Source organism: Berghia stephanieae, chromosome 2 (genome assembly GCF_034508935.2).
Source record: "Berghia stephanieae isolate SIO BIC M18660-M18661 chromosome 2, UCSD_Bste_1.3, whole genome shotgun sequence".
NCBI lineage: Eukaryota > Metazoa > Mollusca > Gastropoda > Nudibranchia > Aeolidiidae > Berghia > Berghia stephanieae.
Window position 1 is genome coordinate 63392212 of NC_088361.1, and position 15000 is coordinate 63407211.

The 15000-nt window shown below is 36.2% G+C and overlaps 1 protein-coding gene across 2 annotated transcripts in view; it reads left to right on the top strand.

Annotated features, from left to right (window-relative positions):
- Positions 1-15000, top strand: part of LOC144965321 (synaptotagmin-4-like) — a 56796-nt gene that overhangs the window by 40331 nt on the left and 1465 nt on the right. For both annotated transcript variants that reach the window (XM_078900548.1, XM_078900549.1), the window contains exons 3-4: positions 6944-7067; positions 8704-8840. In XM_078900548.1, coding sequence (XP_078756674.1) covers positions 6944-7067; positions 8704-8840 — 261 coding nt within the window. The remainder of the gene's footprint in view (positions 1-6943; positions 7068-8703; positions 8841-15000) is intronic.

A 15000-nucleotide genomic window follows, 5' to 3' on the forward strand; every position in this document is an offset into this window, starting at 1 on the left:
AACTCAAACGTTGGGGGTCCCGATAGCGCAGTTGGTAGAGCATTTATTTCACACGCAAAGGGACTAAGATCAATACCGAGTGAGGTTGAGATCTATTTTTCTGCCCCCCCCCCCCCCCCCCACACACACTACACTGTCCACCCAGCAATGATTGGGTAGCTGGGGTTGTTAGTTCTGGAGGAAAGTACTTTGCGAGAGACTATCGTCATATCCAAAGGGTGGTAGGCAATTGCTATTGTCCGTTTCATACTATATGAACCGGCATAAACTCCGGCTCCCTGGGCATAATGGCTATTAAGGACGACAAATTATAGATTAAACTTTGAATTCACTTTATCCACGAGTTTCACCCTGACATTACAACGTTTTGAGTTGGTGGGTTACATCTTTTCCACTATAGACTTCTTCGTCATTCTCTTTTCAAAGGCGTGATAGCTATCTGATGTTAGGTAATTGAGCTTTTTTATATAGCGCAAAATCCACAAAAGCTCAAAGCGCTTTACAAGGGGTCCTGGTCAACAGCAACACTTAACACGTGGAACGGGACATGACGCCTGTTAGTCGATATTACAATAATTGTTTTCGGACAGAGATAACGCTGTAACGGCTAGGTATTCATTTACACCTGTGTACGGTGAGAAAAGGTGAGTAAAGAGCCTTTTCCAGGGACTCAACTATGCGCCGAGCGAGGCTCGAACCCAGGACCTTCCGATCCGAAAGCGAGTGGCATACCACTCAAGAAAGTAAATCACAATTCACACTCTCACTCTAATTGATCTGGTTACAATTTTTTTTTTCATAATCCATATGAAGTTTACCAGTTAACCGCTGTACTCTGAGAAAAAAAAAAACACGTATATAAATATTTGGCCAGAAAACTCGTCCGTCAAATATCGATCGATTTAAATGACTCTCATCTTGGCAAAAACTCTCAAACCTTTGCCTCACGCAAATTCCCGAGTTTTTTTGCCAAGACGTCATCATCATCATCATCATTGCCTTTTTCACCCTGGGTCAGGGTATAGGCCACAGACAAACAGTTTCCATCCTTCTCTATCCTGAGCCAACTTTTTTATCTCATTCCAGGTCTTACCACTTCTCTGTATATCAGCTTCTTTAATTCTTCTCCATGTTCCTCGTGGCCTTCCCCTTGATCTTCTGCCCTGAGGGTTCCAGTCCAATACTTTCTTTGTTATAGTTGAGTCATTCTTTCTAAGCGTGTGTCCAATCCACCTCCATCGTCTTCTTCCTATATCCTCTCCCACTGGTTTCTGCTGTGTTCTTTTCCATACTTCTTCATTTTTTATTCTATCCATCCATTTTATTCTGAGTAGCTTACGCATGCACCTGTTTACGAAAATCTGTACCCTCCTTATACATGCCTGTGATGCGTTCCAAGTTTCACATCCATACAGTAGGACAGACTTCACGTTTGAGTTGAAAAGTCTTAGCTTTAGTTGAAGGGAGATATCTTTAGTTCTCCAAACTCTGTTCAAAGATGTGAATGCAGCCTGTGCCTTTCCTATTCGTGCTTTCACCTCTGCTTCCGTGCCTCCATCCTTGTCAATTATACTTCCGAGATAGCAGAAAGTGTCTATATCTTCGAGTTCCTGATCTTTTACTTTGATCTGCTCCCTTTGACGCGTACCTATCCTCAAGACCTTTGACTTTGCAGGGTAAATTCTTAGACCAATTGATTCCGAGAGGCTGTTTATAATTGTGGTTTTTGCTTGCATCTGGTCCTGGGTGTGGGACAAAAGAGCCAGATCATCTGCAAAATCCAGATCATCCAACTGTGTCCAGGGGGTCCACTGTATCCCATTTCTTCTCCCTTTGGAGGTTTCCTTCATTAGCCAATCAATGGCAAGGATGAACAGGAATGGAGAGAGCAAGCATCCCTGCTTGACACCAGTCTTAATTTCAAAGCTGTCAGTAAGCTGATCTTCATGTACAACCCTGCAACTTGATCCTTCATACATTTCCTTAATGAGGTTTACTATCTTTTTAATTTAATTTAATTTTAATACATTATGTCTTTCCAGAGCACGGCAGTTAACTGGTTTAAATAGCGTTAAGCCATTCTTAGTCCCATCGACTATATTATAAATCATGTATCGTAATGTATTTTTACGTATGGCCAAGGTCCAATCTTCACTCTGACAAAAGGCACTTGAAGATGGATGCCTCATATGTACCCTACTACGTCAATCTGGTATTAGGAACTAGATAGAAAAATATTGGGTTTAAAGTGAAAAATCTCGGAATTTTGAAATATATATTTTTACATACATACATACGGAAAGCACTGTTAGACGCTAAATATCTCGAGTTTTACTGCAAACTGACGAAACTATAGACAATAGGAACTGTCTCTTAGAGCTGTGACAAAAACAAAAACAAAAATACAGCTGTGATTTAATCTTAAGACACTGCACTGTGGACGTAAGATATGAATACAAGAAAACCCTCTATTTGAGCGGACCTCATTAGGGTGTTGTCGCCCTCAGGTAAATAGTAGAATCGATTTGTTGAAAAGAGGACGGTCACGTATTGATTTAACCCTCAGTACACTTTACACATTGGAAAAGACAAATAAAGTAAAATCGTCTCTCGTATCATTCTAACCATGTTTGAGTGTCAATATTATACGCTCAATTCTTCGTCACGTGGTTTTAAATGGCCATAGTTTTAAGAGTTCATTTATCGATGTACGGTTTTCGCTTTATATCATCTCTTAAACTCTACTGGTGAATGGAAACCAGCGATTGCCCTTAACTTTGCTAAGATGTAAAAAGGAATTTCATTTTATAATTTGGAAGAAAAAAAAAGGAAGGGGGGGGGGGGGGGTGAAAAAAAGACACCAATTTGACTGTCATTATAAGAGTAATAGGAAGCAGAAGTCTTGACGTCACACCTTCCGCTCTTCCAGTTCAAAACTGATTGGAAGTGTGTAAAAAGTTCTCCAGACAATGCATAAGCAAGGAATAGGTTACCTTTTGAATCATAAGACGGCATAACTTTTTGTATCAGGGTGTATAGACAGATTCTTATTATTATTGGGCATAAAAGAGCAAGTATGGATGAACTTTGTTGACGACCAGCATTTATTTAGTCTAGAAAATAAGATATCATCACTCTGAAACCAGAATATCAGTAGCATAATGTATTTATCCAGTTTTCAGGTAATTGGAACCAGTATTTAGACATCACACTTCTGTTCCCTATTGAATCGTTCAGAAAAAAAGGTGTTAGGAGGAGCATGCGAGAAACAGGACAATCTTTGGAATATAAGAAAAGCTCGACATTGGCCTGATTTCTTTTCTTTAAAAGATATTCCCTTTATTTATCTCAAAGGGGAAAATGTTTCTTTAGGTTATATTTCCAAAGGAAGATTGGATTAACTCATGCGTCAACCACAGTACAGTGCAACAATGCAGCACCGTGTCTGCACAGCTTTTCAGATGTTTCCCCAAATCGTATTGTTTTAAAATTGATTTAGTTCTTGTGCACATGGATCTGATTGAGTCATATAGAATGTGTTGCATCTTTAGTTGACACGTTCGCAATGATGGTCGTAGCTAACATAGAGAGAGACATAAGCGTCCCAAGCAAGAAGTAATATTGTTTAGTTGTAATTTTCGCGCTCACACACAACATCCTACTTCAGATAAACTTTGGTGCGAATCGCATCATGAAAGTATTCACCACATATTAGATACATAGACTAAACCCTTCTGGAGGTCGATTTGGGATTACTTTAAATGATACTTTGAATTATGGTAGTGATGCAGTGGCTCGTATGACGGACGGGAGAAGTATAAATGTTTGTATGTGGTACACCCCTCGTGGTATAAACATTTGAAAAGTGGTTAGTTAAAGGGCAGTCCACGTAATGGTCCAATACCTCAAAATTGATATTAGACGAATGCCTCTTCAATGCATTCCTTATAATAGAAAGATTTTTTTAAAATCCATGCGTTCCTAAGATTTTTTATTATCCTACTATTTTAATCAAGATGAAAGTGTAGGCACTGTTTGCAACATTTGCTATCGGTTTGATAACCCCTGTAAATAAGTGACATTACGTTGGTAAAGGGTTTATTTTTGTAAGTAGAAACAACACTATGAAACAATACTGGTCATTGTCCTTATTTATTCAATACACGCTTCTATAAGTAAGATTTGTCTTTTTTTCTCGTCGCTATCGACATTCAATAAGCTTGGCTTTGAATTAAGTTAAGACGTGGTTACCATCCGTTTGTTCACTTCCATTTAGAAGCCTACGTACATAATTTTCACCAAAATTATTATGAACATCACAACCTACGCAAACCAACTTAGCTTACACAAACCCATGTCAATGCTATTTTTACCTCACGAACTCATCATCAGTTCACAGGCTTCGACACAGAGAAGACCTAATTTACTCAATCAGCCTCTATTGTCTTCTTTCCTCTTGTCCGGGTCGTTATTCTTTTCCTTTTGTCGACACGTAATTGACAGTAGAAATCGGATGAACCAAGTCACACTTGACTTCTATAACATGATATAGCTATATGGTTTGACAATCAGTCCAACTAGCAATTTGCTTGAGCTTCTCTTCATTCTTGTTCTTCTTATATTTGTATGTTCGATTTTTTTTGTTATGTTCCAGTGTTCTTGGTTTGTTTTGCTGTATTTTACTTGTTTCAGCTCTGCTACGTCTGCTGACAATAATTTTGCTCATAACACTCTAAAAAGAGGATCACGCATATCAAAATACCGACTTGACTGGAATTATCTGTGTACAATGTGTTACAAACTAGGATAACGGCTTACTGATAAATATTGAACAGACGCCTATGAAGCTTAGTGACATTGTACTTTTTAAAAAATTATTTTACTCATTAAAGTACAAACTATAGTATGTACATATAAGTAATGAATTCTCATCAATCCTCTGATTACTTTGAATAAAAAAAGAGAGAGAGAGAGAGAGAGAGAGAGAGAGAGAGAGAGAGAGAGAGAGAGAGAGAGAGAGAGAGAGAGAGAGAGAGAGAGAGAGAGAGAAAGGGGGGGGGGGGCGAGAAAGAGAAAGAAAAATCGATGGAGAGCTCAGAGATTTGTAGATAGGTAATTATATATATATTTAACCATATCTTAGCTTTTTTTTATTTTGTCCATTGCGCAAGATGATTATTCCATCTTATAGGAATTTTTTTCATATTTTCTTGGACTGGTGGCCTTTATTGAAAATGACGATTTTTAGTTACTTCACTTTACTTTCTGTGTATATTTATGATACTCTCATTAGTGCCTAATGTTAATCATTGGCAATTCCTGTGAGATTTTTGGATTCAACACAACACAAAAATGTCCCAATATTACCACAGAACTGCCGTTCTCTGAAAAAAAAAAGTTTTAAAACTTTTGTCCGAAATTTTGTCCTTCAAATATTTATCTATGATGCCCTTCATTTTGAAAAAAAAAAAACAATCTTCAAACCTGGAACTTCAAGGAACTCCTAAGTATTAAACTGTTTGACAAGACACTGATAATTTTAATCGAACGATATTTAAATGACTAGACGGGGGTGGGGGGGGGGGGGGGGTTAAATGGTTCCCTTGGGATTTCATGTTCGGATGACTTTTTCTTAATGATTATTTACATGATCGATTATGTATTCCAAAACCCGCGCAGACCTTAGTCTCGTTTTGGCTCATTAACGACGAAATAAATAATAAAATCACATCGGTCCATATCTTTGAATGGTGAGCATAAGCTTATATAAGCATAAGAGTAGTATATTAGTTGAAACTATCAGTCATACCTGGAAGCCTTTAGGTGTTGATAAACTGCTATCGTCGCCTTATCGCACCCCAGGCAAACCATTAAAAAAATTAATGAATTGGTTGCATAGTACAAAAACATGGCACTATTAGTAAAAAGAACAACAAATGTAAACAAGAAAGACAAAGATTTTACTTTACAATTATGAAGATAAAATTATGCGCATGGTTTGATGGTATTTCCATTACAGCAATGAGCCCATAATGATTGGGGTTATAAGACATGTGAATAAGTAGACCTTACATCGCCTTGGAACAATCATAAGGTGTAATTTTTTTTACAGTGTTGATGTCGTTCCTGTCGCATAAACTATCGGGTAACCACAGCGGTGTAATGGTAACCCGTCTAACTCGTAATGAGGAAGTCTGAGGTTCGATGCCCAGGCGGGGAAAACTGATTTTTTGGGATGTTTTCTTTTTCTTGTATTTTTCTTTCATGCTTTGTCTGCCACTGTTTCATACACACTTTCTCAGATCTTTATCTAACTAGCTACTTCAAACCGCCCGCTTTGACGTCAGCGGAAGTTGTTTCTCTCTCAAATTATTGGTCTTTTAAAATGACCAGCATTTGCTACTTCATAATTAAGCGAGGAATGTATATCTAACACAGTATAAAAGTGCTATTCTTCTTCTTTTTAAAAATATTAAATTTGTTTGATTAGTGTTCCTGGAAAATAGAGGTTAAAGTGATTCGCTTTAGACACCTTTCTACGGAATTTACAATGTTTTGATAGCCAATCATACCCCTCTGACCCTCTCCACAGGGGTTGAACTACCCCATGGATTAGATTTAACTCGCAAGTGGTATCAAAATAACGGCGAAAGAAAGATTTTTCTTTTGGTACTTATAACTTTAAATTGTGTTTGTGTTTATATTTTAAAACAAAATCCAAGATAAAAAAACTTGTAAGTTAGTAAAAATTAATTTTAGCTTTTAAAGAAATGAAAGCCCGTCCTCTCTTTTAGTTTGTGTCAAAAATTTGAGTCGGATCCGATGTTGACTAACCGAACACTCCCCCCCCCCCCCCCCCCCCCCCCGTCCCCGCTTCTCCCATCATGATTTGAGTTAATTGAAATTATTTTAAAACAAAATTAATTGTTTTATTCTTTTTCAGTATCGCAACCAAGGCCATGGAGAACTTTTAGTTTCGTTATGTTACCAGCCGGCTGCCAACAGACTGGGTGTGGTTGTGCTCAAGGCTAGAAATCTACCCAAGATGGACATCACTGGACTCTCTGGTGAGAAATGATTAAGAGGGAGATACGTGACTATACACATTAACCTCTCCTTACCAACTATAGGGAAATCGTCACATTCAGCATGATACAACTATTGTTTTTCTTATTCAGATTTCTTTTGTTCATCACAAAATTTGAATAAATCATATTTTTATTATTATAGTTTTAAAATCTTTGTGCTGTGTTGTCGTTTTGCTGAGCAAAATTGTGTATTATGTGTGCTTATTCCTTTTGAGTTAGAGTTTGAAAGACCAACTTTTATGTTGGCTGGTTATGACGTTTTGGGGAAAATCCGGAAAATGGCCGGTAAGGAGAGAGTTAAGCACATCAATGAGACGTATTTGGCTTTACCTTGATGATTGCGCTTTTAGACTGTTTCAGCTGTCTAGTTTCAACTCGATTTCACGTTTATTGATTTCTCATAAATACCAGTCACTACATGTACTCAATTACTCATTTACACCTGATTCCACTGGGGTAATGTTTGCCAAGCGCAAGCGAATCCATTTATATTGTAGTTTTAAAGAATTACTTAATATAAGTCCAAAAACATTTTTAAAACTAAAAATGGCATTTTTAAACGAACAGAAATTGTGAATTTCTGCATTTAACAGATATTTTCAGGTCGTTGACATGATTAAATTTCTAAAATGTTTATAATGTTATGTCAAACTGTTGTATTCTTATCAGTGTATTCATCTGTTTATTTTTTTTAAAACAGTATGAGAATCCAACATATGAAGGATCGATTAACTCAACATTTAATTAACATTCGCCCACACTTTTCTATCTTATTAATGTGTTCTAACAGACCTCATAAAACTAGATATATATTAATTTTATAAGGGCAGAGCTCTATGGGCATTCCCCCGCCTACTTCGTGTTATATCGATATTCGGAAATAACTGGGGTTAATCATTTAACTGCCGTACTCTGGAAAAAAACAAAAAACAAACTCGTATTTAAAAATTTTGACAGAAAAATTGTCCTTCACATTTCGATCGATTTAAATGACCCTGATCTTGACAAACACTCTCAAACCTGGGACTTGCGAGGATTTGAAGGAAAAGTATTCTGGCCAAATTTCTAAATATGAATTTTTCCAGAATTTGGCAGTAAATTGGTTAACCTGAATGACATGAAAAGACTTTCAATATGAATTCATTACTTGCATGGGTGGGTATTGAGTCTCTGGTGAAAATATATATGATCATTGACTAAAAAATAAAACAAACAAAATAGATTATTGTGGCGTTAATCCCAATTGTCTAGCACTGGTCAGATACTAAATAGATAGATAGATAGATAGATAGATAGATAGATAGATAGATAGATAGATAGATTGATTGATGAATAGATTGATAGATTGATTGATTTATTGAATAAATGATCGAGAGAATGGTGTATAATGCATTGAAGGAGAATGCGAGAGATATATTGAGAGCGTGAGAGACGGAGAGAAAAAAAAGAGAGATCGATAGATAGATAAATAGAAAGAGAGAGAGAGAGATAGAAAGAGAGAGAATGAGAGAGAGAGAGGAGAGAGAGGAGAGAGAGAGAGAGAGAGAGAGAGAGAGAGAGAGAGAGAGAGAGAGAGAGAGAGAGATTTATAATGTGCTAACTATTTTGCCCTCAGATCCGTATGTGAAGATCTACTTGCTGTACAATGGCCAACGCATCGCAAAGAAGAAGACCCATGTCAAGAAGCGAACTCTAAACCCCGTGTTTAACGAATCTTTCCTTTTCGACGTACCATACAATGAGGGACTGCAGGTGAGGAATAATGGTGTTTTTTTTTTATCATGATGATGCTGGTGATTGGTGATGGTGATGATGATGATGATGATGATGATGATGATGATGATGATGATGACGATGATGATGATGATGATGATGATGATGATGATGATGATGATGATGATGATGATAGTGATGGTGATGATGATGATGATGATGATGATGATGATGATGATGATGATGATGATGATGATGATGATGGTGGTGGTGGTGGTGGTGGTGGTGATGATGATGATGATGTGAAATGATTCAAAGATTCCACATCCATTAAAGGGCTATTTGTGTCATCAGTGGCTTGGCTGTACGTTTTATTGTCTTGTGTCGAAGTGAAGCAATATTGAGCTTGGTCAGTGAGACATGGGTGTCAATGCTTGCAAAACGCTGAGTCCACATTGGGAACTGTGTAATTAGATACGACTTTCCCGATATTGTAAGAGTGCTATTGATATATAAAAAATATTAAGTGGGTAATAGGCGCCTTGTGTTGTATGAAAAAGAACTGTGCTTCCATTTGTAGGAAAAATTAATGAAGCAGTCTGAAGCTCATTAAGCAAGGCAAGTTCGTCAGAATGCCTTACATAAATGTTCAATCCATATTAGTTTTGAATGATAGGGGGGGGGGGGGGGGGGGCGTGTAGAGGATAGATGTATTTTGAATTTCCTGTTCATCAACCCATATTAGAAAAGATGGCTTAAGGATAATGGAAAAATCGTGTTCATCGTATTAGATTAATTAAATTTCAGAGTCTTGTGCCATGAATACGATGCAGATTTGTTCTGTATCTGTAAACAATATAATACAGTTTTTTACATGTATTGGATTTTCAGACCGAAGACCAGTCCGAGCTTGGGAGAGCTTCTCCGAGGTTACGAGATATTTAATATTCGTCAGAAACTGTATTATAACACCCAATTGAATAGTGTCCTACAAAAACATCGTTTAACTCAGTGATAACAAATATAGCATAAGAGTAAATAGAGTTTTTAAGTCAAGACGACATAAGAAGTAGATTTTAGTTTAATTCAAAGTGCCAACAACAACAAAACACTTTAAAAAGAAAAAAAAAAGACAACAACAAAAACATCACATGGTTGCGTGTTCTCTCGTTATTTAGCATTTAAGTGACGTAACAAGTTATTATTACCTAATTCAATACTGTGCAAAACATGGAAAACTATTTTAATAGGTGTCGGTCGGTCAGAAGTCAGTGTTGGCATTTCTATCATACTATCGATTTTAATGACGAATGATATCGATTTCAAAACGCCACATCGATATTAGCTTTGTTTTATTTATCTCATAGAATTAAACGTAAAATTCCTTGGTGTATCTGCATACTTCTTTACATTTTATTTTACCTTATATTGTTAAGATTAATGATACTAATGATTTTATATGATTTATATAGGCTATGTATTTCTTATCGGTTGCTATTCAAGAAGATCCAATAAATTTAAGTTTGTGCCTACAATTATCACATGTTATTTAATTATCATTATCCCTTATTTTTTTCAAAACAATTGTGTTGTACAAAACGTAGACTACAGAATTCTTTTCAAGAAACATGAATTGCTTTTGATGTGTTATTAAGTCTCTAACTATTTAACTATAGAGAGTCTAATATTATTTTTCTATGCTTCCATCATTCTTTTGCCAAAAAACGACAAAAATAAATAAATAAATACAACACAAAAACAAGAGAAACCTATGCCTAACTCTTAGTGAGTGGGGTAAGTGGTTAGTGAAGGTAGCTGAGTTATCGAAATTTTTTAATCGTCCAACACTCAGAAGTCATTATGTTTCTATAGAGGACTGCTTACCATGACGTTAGATTTAAATTGTTTAAGCCAATAATACGAATACGTCACAGGTACGTAATTTTACGTAATTTTTAGTCCGACTGGTTTATTACTTGTAGAGGCTACCAAAGGGTGTATGTAATGATAGCATTGTCACTTAATAATAAAAACAAAGGGGAGTAATACGCAACAGTGTGTTGTTTTTTGTTGTTTTTTGTTGTTGTTGTTGTTGTTGTTGTTGTTGTTGTCACTTTAAATTAAGCTAAAATTTACTTCTAAAATTATTTTAACTCTTCTGATATTTTCATCTTTACTGACTTAAACGATGATTTTATAGGAAATTGCACAACCGGGGTGTAATTCGGAGATAGCCTTCCCCCATGATCCAATAAAAGGTCAAAAACAGGATATTGTATTAAGTATAAGTTGACATGACATACAGGAAAATGTGTCAATATAATAATGAAATTCTCTCACATTATCAGATTAATGTCACATCAATTCAATGAATTGCCATAATATGATAATACTGATAAAAGGTTATTATTGTCACTGTAATCGCATCGTGGCCTTCACTTACTTGACTCCAGCTTGACTTTCAAACCTTTGTAAAACAATTTACTGGACTTTGTATGCGGGGTTCGATTTTACTCTGACATTGACATCATATTTAATCTTACAGCTTTAGGATGTCCCTAAAGCTCAGTTTGTAGAGCACTCGCTTCACACGCAAGGATCGATCCCGGGTAAAGTCCAGATTATTTTTTTTCCGATCCTCCCAGCATGGGTTGGGTAGATGGGTCGTTTAGATTTGGTGCAAAGTACTTTGCGATAGACTAGCAACCTATCCAAAGAGTAGCTACTGTCCTTTTCACGATGGAAAACCAGGATAACTCCAGCTCAATGGGCCGAATGACTCTGAAGAACTTTTTTTTACAGTTTTCATTAAGAAAGCAGTGAATGCGGTACGACGAGGCCTCTATAAAGTATCGCTGTTAATGCTCCTCTTTTGGCTCTATGGTCATGGACCATCACTTTGAGAACCACAGTGCTACACCACTGAAAATAAACAACATAATGTTATTATATACGTCATTACAGTGAAATTCTGTTATTTGGGTGTAAGTAAGCGAAACACCACCAACAACAAAGGAATTTGCAGATGGACAACGACTGATGGAGATACAGATTTCATATTTTAGATTCACAATGGGTTAATTTTAAAAATCATGCAAATCTATGTAAGTCTATATAATACACTATATACGTCTACATACATATAAGGAAAATTTGCGATTTGAAAAAGAATTTACTTTTGAAAGGTGAGATCTACGAAACTACCTTTTAGGTGATGATGATAATAATGAATGCGATAGACCTTTAACAAATGGGTTTTGATTTGTTTTCCTATGTAAAACTCAATCTTTTCATTGATAGAACGATTTAGTCTATATTTGCGACAATCTGCCTGATATACTAACGGGATGAGACACGTGAGGAAGATAGTGTTTAAGGTCAATTATCGTCAAAATTAAGATTACATTTCACAGTTCGATAAACTACATTCACTGTCGTCACTGGAAACATTTTTAATATTTTGGATTTTGTAATTTGTGACCAAACGGTATTATGTCTGGATGAATCGGACTCTGAAATTTAGAATTTAGAATGGGAGCCATCTTTATTCAGATTTTCGTCCATCAAAGTCATCAATCATATGATTTGTTGCTGTCCAACGATTGGATATTTCTTAACAAATGTAAACATACCCATTTGTCAAGCTGAACAAAATGACCAATCATGATGTTGGATATTTGAAAATCTGTGAACACTTTTTACTACGTGGGTCACTTTGAGCACATATCCCAATGTGACCAATGACCTCGAGCACATGGAAAGGTAATATCGATCACCCCCATTAAGTGATAAAAAAGACGATATTTGCGTTTTTTTGAAATAAAAAAGTGTATTTTTTCTTCGCCAAAACGAATAGAAATAAACCACAGTTTCATATTTGTAACTACGGATTCAGTTTGCAGTACTTAATTCATCTCGACATAATACCACAATGAGATGGTGAGTCACATTAAGACTTGAAGTTCAATCAATAGATAGAACAAAATTGACGTCACTCACTTCTTTGTTATTGTTTTTAGCCAGTATTTTTAGGAGTAATTCTCACTGAGTTGTATCACAATCAGACTTTAAACGTAAACGTTCAAGGTTACACACAGTTTTATGTGTTGGTACGTTATATAGATAGTATGCGCTTGGCTAAGAAGCTCATAACATTGCCATCCGGAAGTATAACGGACCAACACACAAAACTGTGTGTATCCATGAACGTTTATAGTCTGGTTGATACAGTTCAGTGAGCATTACTCATAAACGCGGATAGCAAAAAACAATAACAAAGATCCCATTGACGTCAACTGCATACTATCTATATACGGTTGGTGGATGTCATGGGCTTTTTGGAAAAAGGCAATGCATCTTTATTAGGTTCACCCCGAGAAAGATAGTACGCAGTTGACGTCACTCATGTCTTTGTTATTGTTTTTTGCCATCCATCTTTATGAGTAATTCTCACTAAACTGTATTGACCAGACTTGATATATGCACTTGACTGAGAAGCTCACAATATTGCCATCCGGAAGTATAACGGACCAATACACAAAACTCTGTGTAATCTTGAAAGTTTATAGTCTGGATAATACAGTTTAGTGAGAATTACTCGTAAAGGCGGATGTCAAAATACGATAACAGAGACCTAGTTTTGTGTGTTGGTCCTTTATATTTCCTGATTGCAATGTTGTGAGTTTCTTAGCCAAGCGCACACTATATTATATATATATATATATATATATATATATATATATATATATATATATATATATATAGTATGCACTTGGCTAAGAAGCTCATAACATTGCCATCCGGAAGTATAACGGACCAACACACAAAACTATGTGTAACCATGAATTTTTATAGTCTGGTTAATACAGTTCAGTGAGAATCACTCACAAACGCGGATGGCAAAATACAATAACAAAGGCTTAAGTGACGTCATCTTCATTCTATCTATACTTGCGATCAAAAGAAAGTATACACATATAAAATCGTCGTTACTTTTTTATCCGTTGGCGTAGGCTAATGATTTTCCACTGAGTTGTTTACCATTTGCCTTTCTGTGTACCGATAGATAGTATGCAGATGACGTCACTCAGGCCTTTGTTATTGTTTTTGCCATCCGCGTTTGTGAGTTGTTCTCACTAAACTGTATTAACAAGACTATAAAAGTTCATGGTTACACAGAGTTTGTGTGTTGGTCCGTTATACTTCCGGATGGCAATGTTGTGAACTCCTTGTTCAAGCGCATTCTATCTATAGTTGATGTTTTTGTTTTTGACCTGAAATTCGCTCACGACGTCGCGCATGTGCTAAAATGACCTGTTAGCCCCTTACTCTGGACCTGAAGTGTGTAGATTAATTATTTTTTTTTTTTTGCCATCCGTGTCTTCTTGAAACATGTTTAAGGCAGATTAACACAATGCAAAATACCACCCATTAATCTACGTGATGCCACGACCTAGTTAAGAACAACATGCACGTGCCATTGGTCATCTTCAAGCTGGATAGTCTGAGACCAATGTGGCAAGAATGCTTAATATCACAAGGAGAACTGTATATTCGTGAGGGGATCTATTTGAAATGACACAAACGGTAAGGGACTAACGAATATACAGTTCTCATTGTGATATTAAGCACTCTTGCGACATTGGTCACAGACTGTCCAGCTTGAAGATGACCAATAGTAAGTGCATATTGGTCTTAACTAAGTCCTGACATCGCGTAGATTCATGGATAGTATATTGCACTGTGTTTTCCTTACCTTGAAAATGTTTCAAGAAGACATAATGGCAACAAAAAAAATTAATTTACACACTTCCTGTCCAGAGTAAGGGGCTAAAAGTACATTTTAGCACGTGCGCGACGCGGTGATCGAATTTCAGGTCAAAAACAAAAACATCAACTATCGGTACACAGAAAGGCAAATGGTAAACAATTCAGTGGATAATCATTAGCCTACGCCAACGGATAAAAAAGTAACGATGATTTCAAATGTGTATACTTTCTTTTGATCGCAAGTATGTAAACAGTATTTATACGAATTGTCACATTTACACCTATTCTCTTTTTAAAATTCCCTTTTTGTTATCCGTTCAATACATATGCAGTTATTTAACTTGCAGCTTATTATTAAACCTCCTAATTTTTTTATTTGGTCTTTCGTGACATCAACTTTTTATTATAAGCCCTGGTTCATATCTAAATG